Source organism: Cavia porcellus, unplaced genomic scaffold (assembly GCF_034190915.1).
Source record: "Cavia porcellus strain 051 isolate PalLab524CR breed Dunkin Hartley unplaced genomic scaffold, mCavPor4.1 scaffold_4, whole genome shotgun sequence".
NCBI classification, from domain to species: domain Eukaryota; kingdom Metazoa; phylum Chordata; class Mammalia; order Rodentia; family Caviidae; genus Cavia; species Cavia porcellus.
In genome coordinates this window covers 25,559,678-25,582,695 of record NW_026947487.1, presented here as the reverse complement: position 1 = coordinate 25,582,695, position 23,018 = coordinate 25,559,678, and the positions used below count along the sequence as shown (strand labels likewise).

The window sequence follows — 23,018 nt, the reverse complement described above, 5'->3', positions numbered from 1 at the left end:
TATCATAAGTTATTGGTTATTTTAATAAATACCTTCCTTTTCTATTTTAAAAACAAAACAAATCAAAAAAAGATAAATTTCAGAATTTCAAAAACTAGGAAATTAACACTAGTTAATATACTGCATATTGTTATGGATTAAGAACTGGAGGTCTCTAGCCTTAACACCAGCTAGATTACATCAGCATGGTATTGAGCGAAGATGCTCCACCTGAGGAGGGTTGCCAGGATAAACAGATGGAGAAGAAGGGAGATGTTGAGGGTTGAGGCGTTAAAAGGAGGCATTGCAGGTTCGCCTATGAGTTGCTGTCTGAGCTGTTGGTTCTCCTGTAGAGGCTTTGGTCCTCACATCGAGCATTGCTTCCTGGCTCTGGAGGGGAAGACATGTGCTGTTTGGTCTCCAGGATGAACTGGTCACGCTGCTTCCTGGCACCTACCTGACTGTGTTTGTCGTCAGAGGAGCTCGGGGCCTCCGTGTCACTGAGGACAGCTATGGTGCCTATCAGGATAGCCCTGGTCTTTGTTGAGAGTGTGACTTCTCGGCTCCAGTGTAGAACCTTCATCCCACTAGCACAGCTCCTTCATCCTGCTGGTCAGACTTTCTGGCTTCCACCTCTGACCCTTGGGTCTTCCCAGCACGGATCCGTAAAAGAGACTGGCGTGAGTCCTTCTTGTGGGCTCTGGACCTCCAGTTGGACTCTTGGGAGGCACTGTCCTGAGCTCTGGGTTTTTATCTGGACTCATGTGGGACATGTGCTGTGGGGTTTAGGCTCTTGACTAAATAATCTATGTCTTTGGTGTTGTGGATAGATTTCCTGCATTTTCCTGTGTTAACTCCCAGTGACCATTATAAAAATATTATAAACTCCATGTCCTGAACCTAATTGTTCTCTGTGTACAACCCGACTACAACATATATTATCTAGAAAACAGTTGTTCAGATTACACATTTTAGGCGTGAAAAAAATAATCAGACAATGAAAACACAAACTGTTCCTTTTGATGAACTAGCAGATTGGTAGTATGGTTATCTATCCTGTATATATTTATATACATATATATATATATATATATATATATGTAATCTTTCCTCTTCTTTCTTTTCTCCTTTCCCCTATCCTAGCTTTCTTTCCTTTTGAGCAGTTTCTTTCCCTTTCATTTTCACAAAGTCTATTGTACATTTTGGATCTTATTTACTTTTTTTTTACACTAGGGAAAAAATACACTATTTACACATGAGTCTGATTTATTTCACTTACGCGTATGGCCTCTAGTTGTATCCATTTACCTACAAAACCCTCAAGTTTATGCTTCATTATAGCTGAGTAATATTCCATTGCATAAAAATGCCACATCTTTTTATGGGCATTTGGGCTGTCTCCAAGATTTAGCGATTACAAATTGTGCTGCTATAAACATGGGTACACATATATTGCTGTGGCATGGTGTTTTCAACTATTCTGGGAAAATATCTTTCTGTATATAGTCCAAATGCAACAGAGACAAAAATACCCCACAAAGAAACACATGCACAATTAACAAAAGCAAAGAAAGAATAATTAAGGGTAACTGGCAATCATATTTGGGTTGCTATGTATAATGGATAGAAACTGAAAATTTCATTGAAGCACAATCTCAAATTATTCCTAACTTAATGCAGAAACTCACCATCAATACTAAAACCAACAAATGGAGACTATTCTGAACATAATAGCAAAGCAAAGATATAATAACCACTCAGCTATGACAGTATATTTTCCATTTCTAGCACACAAGAATGATGGCAGTGCCAGGAGACCTTGTCTCTGCACAAAATAAAAATTTAGTCTGTTTCCAAAGTATTTTTCCAATGAGAGGAGAAATCTTTGCAAAGTTTACCTAAAATGAACCCCACAGGGTAACTTTTAATTTTGTCTTCTGAATTTGACTGAACACCTTGAATCTGGAAACATGAGCTGGTAGAGATAGCATCTTGGGCCATGAAAGGCGAGACTGGACAGATTTCAGAGACAGCTTCTTGATAAGCTTCTTAATGTCTCAGTTTAATCTGTGTGATTCTTGCAAATACAAAGGTCATCTTCAGAACACTGGGTCAGAACACAATTCTCCTCTTCAATGGTTAAATTCAGAAATTAACACTCCACCATAATAACCAACACATGAATGGTAACAGGTATCACAGGAGAATAAAAGAAAAACTCAGTGAAGGAGTGATATCTGTTCACATTTCCTTACCATATTCTCCTAAAGGAAATGAGAAACAGTCACGGTGAAACATGACCCGAGATAGCAATTGTGCAGAGCTATGCCATTTGTGAAAACTGCACTCATCCTCCTAAAGGTGACCTGTCCTGATTCAACAGTTAGGCTGAACTGAGCATCTCAAGTCAAGATAAGCTCTGATTAACTGGCCCCAAATTAATGGAGCCACATATGGGGTGTTTCAAATTACTTAGATAAGTTTTTTAATCATTATTTGGTTAACATCCCAGCCTCATGACACGGATTTACCAAAACTCTAGATAAGTTTTATTTCAATTTAGGATATCATGTAAATTAATCCTACTTATGACAATTCTGTTGGTTTTGTTATTTTTATTTGAAAAGGGCAAAAGACAATAGGGAAAATTAAAGGTGTATATGTCAGAAATGAAATACAGATTGAGTAGCATTTGTCTGAAATACTTGTGACCTACTGTTTCAGACTTCAGATTTTTTCAGACTTTACAATATTTGCAACAAATATAATGAGATGTTGTGGGGACAGTACCCAAATCTACACATAAAATTCATTTATTCATAGATAACTGAAAGGTAATTTTATAATTCTGTGCAGGAAATAAAATTCCATGATTTTGAGTTCTCCACTTAACGGCACATGCTAGTACTTAAAAAGATTCAGATTTAGAGAATTTCAGATTCATATTTTTATATCAAGAAAGGCCAACCTGCACATACAGACCCAAGAATAGAAGAAAAGAAGTATACTCAGAAGGTTATAGATTCCTACCACTGTTAAATAAACTACACTGCGGAAACCCTTCAACCTAAAATCCATAACTATAACAAGTATCACTAGGTGTGGTGACACACCTATAACCCTAGCATTGACACGACTGAAGCAGATCGAACTCACTTTGGCTACACAGAGTTCAAGACCAACATGAACTACACGGTGAGACCCTTTCTCAAAAACAAAACAAAACAAAAACAAAAACATATAGGCAGATGAATCAGACCCCTCCTTTAAGAAAGTTTACATGGAGTATAAGAAGCCAGGAGTCCTCATATATTTAGGTTCATTTTCTGAATAAAGAATTGTATAGTACAAATTTTTAGTCTGAGATAATCCTAAAACAAGGGAAAATAGCACTTCTCATTTTCAAGTCCCTTTCTGAAACCTTTGTACTGCCCTGTGCCATCTGTTAGTTGTCCCTCCGTAAGTGGGTAAGACACTGGATCAGGTGCACACCCTCAGTCACAGAGGTAAGCATGGCTGAGGCCCGAGGGGTCGCTAAGTACAACTCCTGCATTAATACTCCGTCCACCATGCTCACATATTCAACAATTAACACTCAACAGTGTGACAGGAATTACTCTAGCAATTGAGAAGGTTATAGCAATAAAGAAAACAGACTTAAATCCCCACCCTCAGAATTAAGACTTTTAATAAGCATAGTGACTGCTTCCCAGGGGTTTGATTACTAAGATGCCACTTATGATACCAAATGTTCAATGAAAGCTGGTTGATTATACATCTAAGGAATTTAAAGATCTAAAATGGCCCCCGAAGCCTCTTGTTTGGAAACTGACTGCATCCTGGGGGGAATTATGGCTGACTTCCTGCTAGGCGGTGAGAGCTGGGCCTAGCTCTGCCTTCACCCTCTGCTTCTCAGCTTCCAGGAGGTGAGCAGTGTCCTCCCCCAGCCCCTTCACCATGCTCCCTCCCCTGAAGCCAGCCAACCAGGAACTAAAAACATGAAGCAGGATAACCCTCTCATCCTTCAAGTGGCTGGTATCCCGTCTTGCCTTCCACTGATGAGGAAAGAGACCAAGACACAGCACTGAAAACATGTTTGTAAAACATATTAAGCAGTGTAAGTACTATGAAGTGTCTCTCATTTGACAGAGGCAACGTACAAACAAAGAAAACATAAAGGATGGCTAGAAAGGAACAAGGGGAAGGATCTCTTGAAATAGGGAAATGGTTTAAGGGAACAAGGGTGACAGGTGAGGAGGAGGGGAATTGAAAAATGAATGGATAAGGATGTACCGTGCACAGAAACCTAATAACCCTAATTAATGTAAACACTATATGCTACAACAGGAGCTACGATAAATAATATTAACAAGAATGAAAAAGGGTGTAAATTGCATGAACATGTACTGATAAAATAAAAAAATTTTTAAATATATATATTAAGCATTGGTAATTCAAAAGTCAATTGAGATACAGGCTTTTGCCTTCAAATTCTTAACCTACTGAGTAAAAGGCAAAAATGGTAAAAATTAAATAGAAGTTAACAAAACAGAGTGCATCCAAATGGAAAATCTTCAAATAGATCATCTTCAAATGAGGAAAAATAATCAAGACACTGAGTTTTGGCTAAGACTGCACACTATCAGTGCCAGAAAGAAGAAAATAATATTAAAGGTCTTATTAGTTAACTTTACATCAGCAGACTATAGATTTGGAAGTAAAAGTCCAGTGATTTTATTTCCAACAATCCTTTCTGTACATTATCCAAAAAAGCCACCTAAACTATTCAAATATATTGCCTTCCTATCTTTGCTTTGGAAACACCTTTAATCTCTTACAAAAGTTTACAAAATAAATATAAATGTAAAACTTGCATAGAACACTTAAGTGATTTGCCTATGTTGACTCTTAGACACATAAAACTTTATAAATTGTACAACCTGGATCAGTTTAAAGAATAGCAAAGTAAATTTTTGAGATATATAATAGAAAATTTCTTAGTTTCAAGTGAGTTACCATTCCCTATGAGAATGTAAAAGCTGTGGAAACATTAAATTATCTAAAAGAATATAACTTGCACCAAGAACAATTATCTTACTGTAATTGCTGTACCCTTTTAAAACATACACAATTAATGGATTTCAAAAATCATTTAGTTGTGAAAAAGTATTTCTTAAAACTATCGTGATATAGGTGCTATCTCCCTAGAAGATTAAATGTTATAAAACACCCTTTTTCTCTTTCTCCAGAATAAGGGAGAGCTTTTTTAAAAAGAAGGAAGAAAGAAAATCTTTCTTCAGAAAGGGCGGATTTTGACCTTGTATTCACAGCATCATGAAACATTTTGAATATTTTTCATAAATTCTCACATAATTTACAAAGTTTCCTCCATCAATTATCACATGCCTAGGTTGAGGGTCACAAAGTTGTCACATACAGCATGAATGCTATCTGAGGGCTTCACCAAATAAGAAAGGTTGTCAGCAAGTGGCACAAAAGCCCTTCATGGAGTTGGAAGCTGACTGAGCTCATTAGCAGGTGCCTAACTAGAGCCAGTGGTGGGTGGAACACAGCCAAATGTGCTGCCGAAACCGCGCTGGACAAAGCCTTCCTCAGGTACACTCCTGGGCTACTCCTCCCTAAACCCGGAAGGGCAGACTCCACGTCTGAGCTGCAAGCAGAAGGCAGGCCAGGCGAAGGACTTAGGGAACAAGAAACAAGGAAGAAGGGGATCTTCACTGGATCAGGACCTCCTGCAGATACACTCTGGTTCCTCATGTTATTCCCTCTTTGCTATAAGTGGATTCATCCTTTATGTTTGCATTTTCTTTGCAAAACCATAAAGGTCTTGAGATAAGAACCAAGTCTCTAAAATATCTGTTCTCTAATAAAGAACATCTTTATCTGAAGTCCAGGCTGACCATAAAGGAAAAGGTAGAAGTTCTTTTTTTATTTGATTTTCTAACTGTATGTGTTCAAAGATACAATGTGATATTTTAAACTGCAATAATCGAATCAGAATTTAGCAAGACCATCACCTCAAAAATTCACCATTTCTTGTGGTAAGAAATACTCCCACTTATTTTGAAAAGACAAAAAAAAAAAAACCAAACTGGTACCCATCTGTTGATGAGAGTGACGGTGTGAGAGAGGGGAGGGGAGGCCGTGAAACAGAGGGGACAGCTTTCCACTTTCTCTGATCAATCTCCTCCTCAAAGTGTAAGTGAGGGCAAGCATACTACCATTAAGTACTTCTTCAATTAATCATTTTGCAACAAAATCACAAGATAAGGAAAAATATTAAAGTAAACATGCCTGTGAATGGGAAGGGAGTACTATAAGCTGACCCTAGATTGTTTTTGTTTTGTTTCTTTCTAAAAGTTAATAGATGGCTATGAAAGATTTTAGGTGGACTTCACACCATCCTAAATTATTAAAAAAAAAAAACCCAACTAAAATTCAAAGCAGTAACTGTGACACGGAGTTGAAAAGAATTCAACATCTGCTTACTTTGACAACAATGTCTGCTTTGTGTTGGGATGATTTCTAGGGGTTAGGAAGCTGGTGATCTACAGGAAGGGGAAAAATGTTCAGTAATACCTGTTGCTTGAAATTCTGACTGTCCAAGACAGAAATGAAATCTAAATGGAAAAAAAAATCCTTCTTAGTTATTGAAACTTATAAAACATAAAATGCTCACATTATTCCAATTAAATATCTCTATTAATAATAAAGTTTAAGATGAAACTGTAATTTCTTATCTATTAATTATCACTGACAAAATGTCTCCTTTAATTGGAATTCAGTAATTCTTTGAAACCTTGAAGGAGGGTATATAAAAATTTCTCCCTAAATTCTTACAAAACCATATCACACCAACAATTAAACTTAGTCTTATAAGGAGGGCTAATCAGGAGAGTATATTATCAATGAAAACCAGATAAACATTAAGTAACAGTCTAGATTTTAGCATTCTCTGTTCTGTGGATCCACACAGAAAGGGAAACAAGAACCCGAAAGGTTCTAGAATTGTATGTTCAAGTTACCACAAAGCATGGTAAGTCTGTGGTAAAGCAAAAAAACAGGAAGACTGAAAATGTATAGGAAAGTCCTGAAATCCTCTGCTCATTCCCCTGCCCAAAATACTGCTCTTTTTTACTTTTAATAAAGAAAAGTTTTAGTAGCTGAATAAACTGAAGCAGAAAACCACCAGACTTAAGGTTATGGTTTATCGTCACTGTCCGTCTGCCTGAATTGACAAACATCTGAGAAATTAGAAAAACACACTTCTGGGCATGTCTGTAGGTTTTCCAGAGATGCGCAGATCATGGAGGCATAATCTTGCAGACTTATCTAGTCCCCAGTCCTTTACTTTGATGCACCCTTTCCTCTCATTTCTCTTCCAGCCATGAGGCAGACATCCTTTCCCCCACTGTACCTTTCAATGATGAGACCAGCCATTGACTGAAACCTCTGAATCCATAAGCCAAAATAAATCTCTTCTTCAAACTGTATATTCCTTTCCAATAATGGAAAGCTTCCCAAATAAGATACCAACACAAATAAGAGTACCTACACAAACCAGGAAGAGAAAGTGAAAATCTGCATACTAGAAGCACAGTCTACCATGAGAGCTGTTGGAAGAACCTGTTCTAAAGAGTAACAACAGGGGGTACTACAGAAGGAAGGGTAAAAAACTAAACCCTCAGATCTCAGTGCAGTAAGAACAGGTCAGCTGGGAGTCTGGAAGTAAATTAATGATAAAACCAAAAAAAGCAACTAAGTGTCTTTTTATAATCATCTTTAAAAAGCTATATGGAAAAAAATGATAAAATACTGCAAGGCTCACAATACAACTGTTTCTATCATAATATATATGCATTCAGGTATCTCTAAAACTAGTAAAAGCTACACAGGGAAGATATGCAGAGAAAAAGGATCAAACCTTCACAATTCAAAGTCTCAAGCCAACAGATAATGTATAGAACCGAGAATTTAATATCGCGTATGCTGCTGAAGTGAACACAGAATTGAGAATTTAAGCCAATAACCACCTAAAAATAGAATTTAAAATGAAGGAAACAAAAACCTAGTAAGTAGCTGTTGTTAAATGCATCTGTGAAATAAAGTATACATGGGCAGACGGCGCAGAATCTATTTTTACTACAGTATTTTAAAGACTAATTTTTAAGCCATAGACATTATTTTATATAATATGAATATAAGTTCTAAATTAAAAAGAATTATCATCCAATTAACTATATTCTCAGTTATTTCTTATTGTGTAATAAGAGTAGGGGGTGTCTTTTGAACAAAAACATTTAGTGTCACAGCAAAAGACTTTAGATATACACAAATATAGTAAGAACTAATTTTGGTTTTGAAAAAAAAAAAAACTAGTTTCCTACCTAAGCACTTTTATGAGAAATTTTTAAAAATTTAAATAAATTACTAACAAATTATATGATGACGACTGCAAAATGTTAATTCATACCTTACAGTTCTGTTTTGATCTTAACCCTTGCCCCAGAAAAAGAAACATTTTACCTAAAATATCAAAAGCAACCATCAATCTGGGCTAAAGCCCAGGTATTCCAAACTGTGGTCAGCCCAACACTACGCAGCCTGTCCCTGTTTTTATTACCTACCAGCAACCAGCTAAAAATGGCCTGCACATTTAATGGAAAGAAAGAGAAGAACATATTCAGTTTCACATGAAAAATCACATATAATGCCAAAATCTCACTGTCCAGAAATAAAATTTTATTGGAACACAATGAACACAGCCTTGTTCCTGCCTCCCTGTCCTCCTTCTGGTTCTAAGGATTAAGCCCAGGGCCTCTGAACTGAGCTCCAGCCCCAACTGTCTTCTTATGTTATTGAGACAGGTCTCACTCTGCTGCCAAAGGTGGGCTTGAACTTTCTGTCCTCCTGCCTCAGCTTCCAACAGTGCTGCTTTCTTTCTGGTGATGGCTGAGCTGAGCAATCTGACAACAAAGTGTTTCCTGCTTAGCCTGCATTATCTGGGCTCCTTTCAGAACATGCTTATTCAGCAATGGACTAAAGGATTACAATTTTAAATTTTCATTTGAAAAATTTTACTTCAAATGATTAACCCAAACTCATACAGAAAAATGTGAATATAACAGTGTGTGAATCAAAGGCTGCTTGAATAAGCAGACTCAAGGAGGTAGTCTATGCAACTCCCAAAAGAGAAAAACGTCCAGAGGGCTCTGATGGTTTGCTGAGGGTCACTGAGGTGACTGGGAACAGGAGCAAAGCTAGAGTCTCTCGACATGATTCTTACATTATATAAATATCTGGCACCAAATTTTTAACTTTAGTATAATTCTGTCCCTAGACTAATCTTCAAATCTTCAAATTACTATTGTTAAATCATTTTTTCATTTTAGTTAATGTTTTTATAAAACATGCTCTTTTAGCTTGACTGTCTCTAAGTATTTAAAGCAGATTTCTGTTATTTACTTACAATTGTGCCAATGTGGGAGTATAGAATACTGGCTAAGCTAATGACAGGACCTCTGGTGATGGAGATTCTCCAGTTCTATCATCTAACTCTGTCCCCAGGCATCACTTTGGCCTTACAAGCTTCTGAGCATCTCTAAAGTTCACTCTCTTCGATGCTTTAAAGTGAGCCTCTTACCTACTTTCAGTGAATTGTAGACTAAGATGAAGGATGTCAAATAACGACTGTCACAGAATTAAGAGCTCAGGAAACATCATTTATATTTTGTTTTATGTTTACATGTTTCAGAGTTACTCAGTTTCCCTGAAGAGCTTCAGAAGCAGCTTTCTCAAACTACACTGTCCGTAACAATCACACTAGCACCCTGTCAATGCAGATTTCCTTGGTACTACTCCCAGATACTTTGATACTTTCATCTGGATGGGGCAGGAATCTGTACTTTGAAGTGCATGTATAACTTTGGCACAGGTAGACCATGGAATAGACACTGTTCCTAGATAATGAAACATACCAAGAGGTTAAGAGGCAAGCCAGAACCCTAGGCAACCACAGTTATAATTATCTACTGTAGCAACATACTAATGAGTACTAATCACTCCTTTTACAGATCTTCATTTCACAACAGGCTTTTTTCTTTTCTACTTAAGCTTCTATTAGGCTCCATAAGTTAACTAATATAACATATTATTATTACAATGATTATTTCCTAGTTTACAAGTTAGGACTTCCGGTTATATAGCCAGTGGAACACTGGAAGAGCTCAATAAGGCCAGCACTCAGATTACTAACTTTAGAACACTGAAGAGTGACCCATTTTATTGAATGACATATTTGCAAAAAGAAAGAAAATAAAAAGATGGTCTCCTATGCTACAATACTAACTAAAACAAGCTAAACATCTGGATAAAAACAAGCACAAAACTAAACACAGTCTATCTTGACAAATCCTGAAGTATGACACGTGAGAGGAATTTCATGAGACACCTGCACCTCAGGGTAGTTTTTCCACTGAAAGTGTCTATTCCAAAGTCAGCAATCAAAGCAGAGCTGAGAGTGGTGAGAGTTGGAGGATGCAAATGCATGTGGTTACAATACCTTGCTCCAGTCTAAAGCACAGGGAACGTCTGGCTGCTTCCATCTCAGGAGTCGGGTTATCTAGGACGTGTCTACACCACTGCAAAGGACTCAGGGATTTCTCTGATGAGGTGAATGTCTTTGAAGAGCCAACGTATAACCTTGAAAAAAGAAATCTACATTATAGGTATGATGTAAGTACACAGAGAGAGACTCTCTTCTGGGAAAAACAACACATATTTAACAGTTTCTATAGAAACAGAACTCAAGTTTGAATATCTCAAAGTTTTAACAGGCAAATATCCTCAAATAGATATAACACTTTCCTAAGCTTAGTGAAAAGTACCTTTAAAAAAAGCTAGAAATTTCCCCTTTAACTGTGTTTTAAACTCAGAATGGGCATCATGAGGATCTCAAGACCTCCCTTTGCATGACTAGAAAGGGAACATCATCTCTCTTTGCCACAGCAGAATCTTATCAGAAGAATTTGGGCTAATGGATGGGCATATCACAGGGGCAACAAAGCAAATAAGTATTTAAAATAAATAAGCCAAAACACAAATCGGTTCTTCATTAATTCTCTGAACCCTTAAGTAATATTTCTACCTTCTCAAATCTATACTATATTTAGTAAAAGCTTTTTCATAAAAGCCAAAGAAATAGCCTTAAGAGATGTTTTTGGCCAAGATCACTTTCACTATCTATACCACTACATAGTAATGGGAAATATTAAAAAAAAAAAAAAAAGCACCCAGAGGTACTACAAGTTACAAGACAGGTTCTCTCTCACTGACCTACTGTACTATGCTAAGGTCAACTTAAGAATATCTTCAATGATAGGGTTAAAAAGCCTCAATCGTCAAAGAAAAAAGTTACTTAACATCCATTTCTAATAAAATTCCCAGTCAATTGGAAAGAGAAAAATCCTCAATCCAATTGGAGATGTTACAGAAACAGCACAATGATAATGAAAGACTGAACACTTTTCTAGTAATAGTAGAAAAAAAAGTACAGATACTGGCTCTAGTCACTTCTATTCAACACTCTACAAAGGTTTCAACCGGAATACTCAAGCAATAGGTAAAAGCATGCAGACTGAAAAGAAGTAGACCTATTTTGATGCACAAATGACACGATCACCTATGTAAAAAGTCTGAAAAATCTGTAAAAAAAAAAAAAATTAAAACTAATTTAGCAGCAATATTCTAGGATACCAGATTATCACAGGAAAATTATATATTTGCCACAATTGATATTTTTACATTTCTTTATTTTTACTTTCTGTTTACAATAGCTTAAAAACCCCTAAGACACCTAAAGATAAATCTAACAAAAGACGTGTAAGATTTCTACACTGAAAATTACAAAAGCATTCTTAGGTAAATTAACAAAGACAAAGATAAATGGAGAGACATAATACCAGGTTTATGGATCAGAGACTAAATGCTGTTATTGGGTCAATTCTTCTAAAATTGATGTATATAATTAACAAACTCTCACTCCACATCCCAGCAGGCTTTTTAAATGTATCTTACATAAAAGCTGATTCTAGAATTTATATGGAAATACAAAGATCTAGAATAATCAGATTACAGTTTAAAAACAAAATTGGGCTGATTACTAATGAAGATGGTTTAATATGGCTTAGAGATAAAGAGATTAATGGAAAAAACAGATGGGTCAGAGATAGAGTCATATGTAGAATATAGATTTTTAACACAGTACAGAAAAACATTCAGTGAAGAAAATTCAGTCTTTTGAACAAATGGTGCTAGAACAAAATGGATATCCATATATAAAAAAGTGAACTTTGAGCCTTACTTCACACAATATCCAAAATTAACTCAAATGCTTAGAGACAACCACAAGCTGTAAAACTTCAAACTATAAAACTTCTGTTGCAAACCACAGGTGAAAATCTTTGTGCCGCTGCATTGCAAAAACTTCTTAGATATTATTTATAGGACTAAAAATGTGATCCATAAATGAAAAGAAATTATCAGCTTATAAAACTAAAAACTTGGCTCTTTGAAATACACTGCTGATTAAAAGAGAAGCCATGAATTGGGGAAAATATTCACAAATAATATCTGACAAATACTTTCATGTAGAATTTATATAAAGACATTCAGGAAACTCAGTAACAAGCAAGCTAATTTTAAAAATGGGCCAAAAAATTGAATAGACTACTCACCAAAAAAGAGCTAACAATGACAAACAGGATATAAAAAGATGATCATTAAAGAAATGCAAACTAAATCCATAACAACATGCTATCTCACACTTACTAGAATGATTAAAATTTTAAATTTTAATTTAAACTGGCTGGCCAAGTGTGAGGAGTGTGTGGTACTACTGAAATCTCCACTGCTAGTGGAAATTTCAAATGGCATGACTGGTTTGGAAAGGAGTTTGGCAGCATCTCTATTCATGACTATATGTACCCAAGAGAAATGTGACCAGGAGTACATAGAAGGATCTGTGCACAAAAGTTCATAGCAATTCTGTTTATAATAACCAGAAGTTGAAAACAACCCAAATGTCCATTCAAAACATGAATGTCTAAACAAACCATAGTTCTATCCTGGCAATCTAGTAGTCCTCAGTTAAAGGGAATAAATTACTGATGAATTTCAGTCAACAACACAGATGAATTTCAAAAGCCAGACCAAAATAAAGGAAACAGAGAATGTCACTGATAACAACTATGGTCTTTTTTGTTTTTAGAGAAATGTAAGAATCAAAATGTTAATCTATATGAAAAATGATGTTGACAGATTGATAAGGGATTGTGTTTTCTGATCTTTATTATTTTCTTCTATTGTTTTGGTTTCATTCGTTTATTTTTAATAGAAAAAAAACTATGGAAAGTGCAAACTAATCCATACTGACAAAAAAAAAAAAATAGATCAGTGTCTGCCTGGGTTGGAGACAGGCAGGATTAGGAAGGAAGAAACACAAAAATGCCACATGGAAACTTCACTGTTCACTTTCTTGATCAGTGTGACAGTTTTATGGATATATTTGTGGTAAAGTATATCAAATTGGACATTTTAAATATGTGCAGTTTCTACATCTCTATACTTCAATGACACTTTTGAAAAGGTCACAGAGGACAGTGTGCTTCTTATCCCTCAGGGTTTTTCAAATGAGACTCGGAGCTGCCATCTGCTATGCATGTGGAGAGGAGTGCGACGCAGCAGCCCCGAGGAAGAGAAGTAGGGGTCGCCAGTCAACCGTGGGCTTCCTTATCTTCTCTAGACTTAAGTTAACCAGTTTTCCTCATTATTCACTATCTACAAACGCACATCTCAGGGCCTTTGCTTATTGTTCCCACAGCCCTCTAAGCTGCCACCTAAAGCGACAGTCTGACACACTGTTCCCCTGTGACCCCCAGCATCCTGCAAGACAACTGTGATGTCCGGTGCAGGGAAGCTTCACCAACAGATGATCTCTGGATTTCACCTACTCCCACCAAGTCCACACACTGACTGCTTAGAACCTCAACTTCGTTTATTTCTTTACAATCCTAGAATATATTCCTTTGCTTATGTCTCCTAGGAGAATAGAAAGTTTATGTCAGTAGAAACACACAAAACCACAGAGCACTTGGAAATAATGATAATGGCCTGTCTACCCTCCAATCATTAGTGAACTGACCGAACAGTCATATCCCCATGAAGTTCTACCTCAACCTCAGTACCTCTTTGTTTATGCAAAGACAATAACATCCATTATTTATAATATTCTTATTACATTAAAGGTGCCGAGATCTTTCTTTCTTTGCAAAGAAAAAAGAACACAGAGAAATCAAATGCAAGGAACAGATGAAAATGCTATGACAATTATAATTAAAACCATCTAAGAGAAACTGTTTCAATCACAAATGATTAAAACTAAACAATGAAAACAGGTTATTAAAAAGTAACAGTTTCCTCATTCGTGGAAAATGAAATTATTGTAGCACAGTGACACAAAATAATTAATAAAAGAGTCAAAATAATTAATAAAAGAGTTCGGAGTGTGACGTTGAAAAAGTTTCCCAGAAGCAAAATTTTTTAAAAAATTAGCAATGAGAGAAGACAAAATCGAGTAACTGTAGCAGGCAGATCTACATCTGACTGTTACAAGTTCTAAAGACAGAAGGGAAGGAAGGAGGAGGGAGGAGTTGGGGGCAGGCTACGGGATTTCAGACTGTAAGTACCCACAAATGTCCAGTCTAACAGGTGACCAGAAAGAACCATACCAAAACATACTATAATACTATGAATAAGGAAAGCTGAAGAAAAGAACTAGATATCTGAATTACAATGGAGCATAATAGAAGCTGATACCAAATGGAAAAAGACCTTCAAGTATGAAGGCAAATAACTGATTAAGATTTTTATACTCAGCCCAACTATGAAATCAACATAGGTATGATGACATTTTCAAACATACAGAATCTCAAAGAGTACCTCTTATGCATGCATCCTTTCTTAGAAAGCTAAAATGAATTATACATGAAAACAGAAGATTTAATAAATAGGGATGCCACACAGGCAAGAAACTAAAAGAACTCTCATGACATCAGCACTGTGCACCCAAGCTAGGGAACATACAGTGAAGACTGAAGCCATGGGATTAACATTTCCAAAGGGACAGCATTATAAAACTTTTGAAAAAGGATTAAAGGTTATCCAGTGTATAGGACTTTACTGAGGAACTGTGTAATTATCTGGGAAATAATCTGTGATAAGGAAGAGAAACAGAGATTTGAAAAAATAAGTGTGATGCAGAAATAATAGAACTTGGCAAATAACAGTTATAAACATAATACATTTGCATGACTTAGAAGAAAAATTGTAAAAGCCATTATGAGAAAAGAGATGATAGTCGAGTATGAAGAGATCTAAAGTCTTCATTCCTCATAACAAGTCCATAGATGAAAGAGTAGAAAGACTACTTAGAAATAAACAACAAATGAAACAACTAAAATAAGATAAAGCAATTTCTAGATGAAGGACTTGGAGATAGGAACCATCAGAAGGAACAGAACTGCTGTCCTCTAAAGTAACTTTGCCAAAGATTGACTTTTTGAACTACTTACATACTATTTCTTATATTACTCTGATATAACTGAAGAAAGACTGCACATAATTACAGTATAAAGACAGATACAATCATTCCGAGTCAGTCTCCAAGCAATGTATTTAGGAAAGCTTTGAGCCTACTATTTTTACAACGACACCTCGAGTTGGACTTAAAAAAAAGTTTCTTAGTTATAGAGACCATTTAGCTACAAACTGTTGAGCAGAAGTTATTTCCAATATTAGAGAGGCAAGATAAAACCTAGATGTCTCCTAAATGGTTCTAACTTCCTAAAGAGTCATAAAATTCATGCTAATTGTCATTACAGTGCCAGTACTTACAATATCCTTCTTTTGCCATCACTAGTCCAACAGACATCCTAGACTTACAAACTATTCTTTCCACATAAATAATCTCATTGATGGTGAACTGAAGTCTGGCAAGAATAGTTGGAAAACTAACCTAAAAATTCAGAATTCTTCAAATACCTGTTTTCAAAAATCCTGAAATGTCTCATACTAATTTTCTTTAACTTCTCTTCAAGAAGTTCCAAAAACATGCACTTAGAAACTATTGGCCTTCTGAAAGAAGTCCTTCTTTTCCATATATGTCACATTCTAGACCACTGGGAGATCAAAACTAATACAAAACCTATCATAATAAAACCCCGAATATTTCAAATGAAGTATTACAACTACTTAGGAAAAACACTCTCAGTTACTCCAATATACAGCGTATATACATATACATATATACATATATATATATATATATATATGGCTCTAGTTTTCCTTTTGCAAATAATACAAAACAAATGGTAAAACAAAAACAAAATAAAAACAACCCAGCACACCTGTCACCAGTTATTATGTGATCATTTTCAGTCAAGTAATTTTAAGAGCCTTCGATTGCCACACATTTTAAGCCTAAAACTCCACCACTCATAAGCATGATCAGTCTTTTTTTCATGTAAGCAGTGTTTTATTTTCTAGCTTCTGCTGCTATCAAACTGGAAAGCAAAACTTAGTATCACTGCTCAAAAGATAGGTAAAGTCTACATTGTACTATCTGTTAAAAACGGAATGTTTTACGATGGCAAAGTCTCCCTCCACACCTGCCACCTCACCCTCAGATCTAAACTTCTGTTTTCGTGTGTCTCAGTACTGCTTTGAGGTTACTCATTTAAAACCAACATGTTCATATACTTCAGTCAACTCCATTTGCTCTAGAAGACATTGTGCATTTTCAATTAGCATTGTCAGGAAGGGAAGCACCCTCTGGTCTTTTCACTGAAAATCAATTATGCAAAAAAGTTTAGGTGGGCTAATTTAGCCTCGCCGGCCTCGCCATATGTGTAATACAAGGTGCTCAACAGCTTTGATGAAGAATTGGCAATGATTTTGGCCAGCTGTCTGGGGTCTTCATATTACACATGGAAGATGAATATCGCACTCATTAAATTTCCCTTAATTTGTACATATCATCATTTTCTCTTGTTCAATTAACAGATTTTCTCTTGTCCTTTCCAGTTGAACCATTTTTTAAAATTCTGATAGATCCTTTTAAATAAGTCTCAATACTCTATGAACCCTCACTCCACTAAAATAAAGCTCGCCCATATGATTGTATTTTCTAACAAATGGCATGTTTTTACCTTGGCATTTTCTTCTGCAGAAAAATGTCTGACTTCTTGATTGAGGTATACAAGTCTTGACTTACAACCAAGGCACTATCCCATTTTCAGATATGTGCTTCTACAAATCCACTAGGTGTTCGAACAGAATACACTGGTGTGTTTCCAATTTGACCACAGTATAAAAATGCACTTAAGATTTCAACTCAGGTCATACACAACTCAGAACTGAAACAAATTTAATTAAGACAAATATAGTATTGTAAGATGCAAAGCACTTAATATTTTAATCCTATTGTGCTTCTTTCATCTAAAAAAGCTGGTAAATACATTAAACAGATTCTATTACCCACTAGGGGGTCACAACATAGTTTGAAAGAAAATATCAATGTGAACATTTGTGAACAGCCTGAATTGGTGCTGAGCTCTTTTGGTAACACTGGAAAAGCTTACTTAAGTCATCTCACCTTACAGTTTCTGTCATTCAACACTGAAATAAGGGAGTTGAATCAGATGATAGGTCTGATATGCAGTTCATGGCTCCCATTGCCACCTACCAATCTGACTTTCTTTGCTTTGGAGCCTTACCATTCCTTCCATAAAGACTGGAAAACCATCCATTTACACTATGATCCACTTACACATAAAGATGTTAGTCCTTTTGAGCTTTTTATTTGCTTCTGAGTTTCCCTTTTCACTTTCTACCCTACAGTATTCTGAACAGATACACTGTCAAATTAGTGGTAGGATAATTATGGACTCAGCAAAATGAGATATGAACTTCTGTAGGCCAAAGTAACTGGAATTAAGAATGAAGGTTCCACAACACTTGTTAGCCTTAATTTTCTGAGACTTTAACCTTAGTAACACTGTACTGAGACAACCAGGTTGTATTAAAGCAAATTTAAACCCTTTAAATTTAACTTAGGTAAAGATTTAAAAAAACAAGAAAAGTCTGTTTCAAAGTTTTTCAATAAAGAAGCACATGCCACTGTTCTTAAATTTTTTAAGATACTGTACCACTTATAAGTTAATTAATGCTACAGAAAGACCTAGCTAATCATTCTTTCTTAAATTGCTATTAATATTGTATACATTTACAGTACATAATGATTACATTCAACATGGAGAACTGATACACATCTTCATTCTTTTTAGGTCTCTTCCCTCCTCCCTTGATCATTCATTAACTGAACTATCGCTACCCAAATATTAGTTCTCTTCTATGATTTTATCTATACACATAATTTTAAGCCACAGTTTGTCCAAGTTGTCAAAAAATAATTTTACTTCATATTAGAAATGCTATTGATAGACAAGAACTTCGAAAATACTTATCAACTAACTTAACTTATAAACATTTTTCCTGAAGACATGACTTTTGAACATTAAATACCAGTCTAAATAACTTATCAAATACCAATTTATTTAATCCATTAAGATTTCATTAAAATGCATGAAAGCTGCATACAGGTTTTTGCACATAGCAAACAGTTAACTTGTTCCTTAATGTTGTTCCTTTAACACTGACTGACTTGAAATAGGCGGAGGTGCAGTTAAATTACAAAGCTGTCCAAGATATGTTCATGAAAAGTAAGAGTTAAAAACCTGACTTACATGTATTTAAATACTGACTTGCATAATTATGTTTTTATTTTTGAAAATTTACATTATTAAAAGGATTGAGTCTAAGTCATGGTAATGGACTGGGAACAAAAAAGTAGAATTTTACTCATGAATATAACCACTTCCAATTTTAAATATTTTAAAAATAATTAAGTACTACAGACCCATTTTAACGGTTTTTAATATGCACAAAATAAAAACAAGATGCCTTCCTGCAATTATATGAAGGAACCCAGATGAAAAACACTAGATTGCGAAACAACAGGCCAGGAACAACACAGCCTGCAGGAAAGGACGGTACATTGGACTTATCAGCAAGCATGAACAAGTGGCTAAAACTTTAAAAATTAATCACTAATGATTGCTTTTTTTTTTTTTTTTTTTTTGGTCTTTTTCCTTTTTATCGGTACCGGGGATCGAACTCACGACTGCTTGCTTGCAAGGCAGGCACTTATGCCGCTGAGCTAAATCCCCAGCCCCTCTAATGATTACTTTTTCATCAATATGCCCAAGTGTTGCAATATAAAAATAATTTAATGTGTAAAATGCTATGATAAAAAAAACTTCTGTAAGTGACCTTAACATTTCTAAGTCCATGCCACTAAGATTAATGATCCCTCCTTGTTTTTCCACCTGGAATCTAGTCCTATGTTTGTCTTGAAGAAGATGCTCTATGAATAGTGTGCCATATGTTTATAGAAACACTGATAAAACATCAAGCCATTAATTGACATATTACCTCTAGTATTGATGAATGAAATTAATAGAACCTGCTCCAACTTAGATTTGGTTCAAACCATATGAAAGGCAAATGTGTGAGTCCCACTAAATTGGTGTTTTTTAATAAAAACTAGTTATCTCAATGGTATCTGAGCAAAAGATAAGTGACACAAGCCTAGGTATCAACATTCTAGCAAAGTTGTGCAATTAGGTATGGTACCTATGAAAAGTAAGAGTTAAAAACCTGACTTATATGTATTTAAATACTGACTTGCATAATTATGTTTTTATTTTTGAAAATTTACATTATTAAAAGGACTGAGTCTAAGGCATGGTAATGGACTGGGGACAAAAAGTAGAATTTTACTCATGAATATAACCACTTCCAATTTTAAATATTTTAAAAATAATTAACAATAAAATAAAAATAATTAACAATATCAGAATAAAAGTTAAAATCATGCTGGTATCTCCAGTATCTTTACAAAAATACAATTTTCCTTCCACTGTCCATCATCAAAAAAGGTCAAGTAGGGACTAAATCATGCTAAAATAATTGAAAAGTGGCTCCAGGCTAATAGTTCCCAGTGAAAATTCAAGAACCATCATGAGAGGGTTTTCCAGCACCATTTCAGGTGGAAAAAGAGATTACAGTACAGCTCTGGCTCAATCAAAGAAAAGGGAAGAGGAGGGCATAACTCCTAAAGAATGGCTTATAGTTCCAGAAGTCCTGAGCTGTTTGTTTTACAAATTGACAAACCCGCACACTTGCCAGAAAGCATTAAGACAGATGATGAATATGCCTCTGAAAGTCATTTTATGGCTCTGTGTATTTTAATCTTCTAATCAAAGCAAATCGTGTACAAGAATGTAAAGGAAAAGGAACCTTATTTCCCAATAGGAAACCAGTAAAGTTCTCTCCATCTGCACTTCCCCCCTACACAATAATGCAACAAGAACACAAAGTAAGGAAAGCCCAGTTGGGAAAAATAGGAAAAGTTCTAAATAAAAGGACCTAAAATGAAAGGACTATAACTCACACCACTGTTATACAGAAGTGACTCTGTTCACTTGTATTAGCCCAAGTCCCACCTTATCCGTTCAGACCCACTGTGTCTGGTGATCAGGGCAACATACAAAAGCAAGACCCAGTCGCTGAGTATTCAATGACTATTACTTCATCAGTAAATGGCAAGAAAGACAAATAAAGGAATTAGATAACCTGCCTGCTCCAAAAATTACTGGTTCATGGAAAGTAGACACAGTAATCAGATTTCAATTGAATAAATCCTACCAGTTCCCAATTCTACTAACCAACGTTGAAAGTTTCTAAAATAAGATAGCTTCTGTAGTTGTACTTTTGTTTGGTACACGTCTCAGTTTTTAAAAACACCTAAGCAAATTCCTTCGTCCCTAGGTTAAAAGTGCTTTCGACCTGCTCGCTCCATTTCCCTTTAAAAGCCTCCATTTTTGATACCATTCTTGTTTGCAAAATCAATGAAGTCAACCCACATAAGGCAAGTCAGTCTCCAACAAATGATCATCCGTGAAATGCAACGAGAGAGGGCATCCGACTGCACAACTTAAGGACGAGAAAGAATCTCTAGGAAGAAATCCATCACTAGGCGGCTTCGGACGCCAGGGAACAAACTGCGAACCCTGTTCAGCCACCTTTTGGAAGCAAAGCACAGTGGCAGACTCTAACAGGGACCAAACGCTACCACTCCCGTGACACACATACATACTATCTCCACAAAACGCAGGGGAAAACAGCAGGATTGAGACAGGACGAGATGAGAGGGATCTTGCAGTCAGTGCTAACAAGATGCCTGGGCCCCAATAACCAGCAAAAACCAGAACCCTAGGCAGTGGGAGGGGACCGACCAGAGTCCCCGGTGCCCAGCTGGACAGATCAGAGTCACTGGCAAACAGTTTTCTGCCTCTGTGCAGAGCCCTCCTAGTGCTCGCCTAAGCACCTGCTAGGCCCCTCCACGAGGGCTGGGGTGGGGGTTCCAGGCGCCCACGGGGTCCCCCTCTCCCGGTCCCCCGGGCCGGGCTCAGTACCAGGTACAGTCATCCTCGTCCCGCCAGGCGGCCAAGCTCTCCAGGTCCAGCGGCTCCACCTCGTCCAGCAGCGTGGGGGGCGGCGAGGGCGGCGCGGCTGCGTCCCCGGGCGGGGTTCCCGCGCCCCCCGGCTCCGGCCCGCCGCCACCCGAGCCGAAGAAGCCCGCGGCGGGCTTGAAGTAGACGAAGGGCGCCTCGGAGGGCTGCGCCAGGCTGCAGAGCAGGGAGGGCGCGGGGCTGGGCAGGCAGAAGGGTCCCGGGAACGCGGGGCTGGGGCCGCCGCCGCCACCGCCGCCGCCCGCGCCGAGCGCCAGCCCGAGCCCCAGGCCCCCCGAGGCGGGCACGGCGGCGCCGGCCGGAGGGCTCCGCGGGGCCAGGGGGCTGCAGGCCCCGGCGGGGGGCGGCGCAGAGGGCGGCGGCGGCGGCAGGAGCAGCAGGTGCGGGGCGGCGGCCGCGCTGGCCGCCCGGCTGCGCAGCTGCTCGTTCTGCTTCTCCAGCTTGCGCACGAGCTCCTGCAGCTTCTTCACCTCCAGCTCCGCGTTCACCACCGAGCCCGCGCCGGCTCCGGAGCCGCCCCCCGCCGCGGCGCACTTCACCTGCTCCGCCATCATCGTGGGCCGGAGGGTGCCGGGGTGCGCGTCGCCCCGCCCGCTCCGGAGGCTGCGAGGAGGCTACGGCTGCTTAGCGGCGCTCCGGCCCGGGGAGCCGACCACGCTGGGGCCGAGGCCGGGAGGGCTGCTCGCATCAGCACCGGGACCCAGCTCGGCCGAGACGGCAGCCGCCGAGCCGCTCTGCACATGCTCAGTGCGTCCTCCGCTCCCCTGGGCCCCGCCGCGATCCGGGTTTTAGCCGCGGCCCCCGGGCGGGGCGGGGCGCAGAGGCTGGGGGCGGGCCGGGTGCAGGGCCAACCTGGGCCGAGGCCCTTCCGAGGGGGCGGGACCAGCGCCCAGACCTGGGCTGGCGGGGCGTCGCACCCACCCACGCCACGGAACCGCAGGTGCCCGATTGGACCGGACCTGGTTTTCCCGCCAAGGGCACTTCCCTCGGCTGCGGGGTGCAGAGCGAGCTGCTGATCTCAGAGCCCGGGGCGGGTTTCTAAATAGCAGCTGCGTGTACCTGCCCTGGAGGAGTGTGCCCTGGGGCTGAGAGTGGTTTGCCCCTTCCCAAGCGCACCGTTAGGCTTAACCACGTATTTATTAGACACTGTCTATTGGAACCTAGAGACAACAGAGAGGATGGAGACTGTTATCCCAGGAACCCAAAGGTAGAACGGAGATGCTATAGGAGAATGCTATGAATGCAGTATTTGCTAATACAGAAAGAAAATGGTGGTAAAGAGAAGATCAAGGAGAAAAAGGAATAAAC

General features: G+C 38.2%; 1 protein-coding gene across 3 annotated transcripts in view; it reads right to left on the bottom strand.

Moving 5' to 3' along the window:
• Slain1 (SLAIN motif family member 1) overlaps window positions 1-22,491 on the bottom strand; it is a 53,624-nt gene extending 31,133 nt beyond the window's left edge. For 2 of the 3 annotated variants that reach the window (XM_003477549.5, XM_063246896.1), the window contains exons 1-2: window positions 21,654-22,491; window positions 10,562-10,701 (exon numbers count right to left, since the gene is read on the bottom strand). In XM_003477549.5, coding sequence (XP_003477597.3) covers window positions 10,562-10,701; window positions 21,654-22,264 — 751 coding nt within the window. In that variant the 5' untranslated portion in view covers window positions 22,265-22,491. The remainder of the gene's footprint in view (window positions 1-10,561; window positions 10,702-21,653) is intronic. The other variant, XM_063246897.1, reaches the window with a different exon arrangement.
• Between the last annotated feature and the right edge of the window lie 527 nt (window positions 22,492-23,018).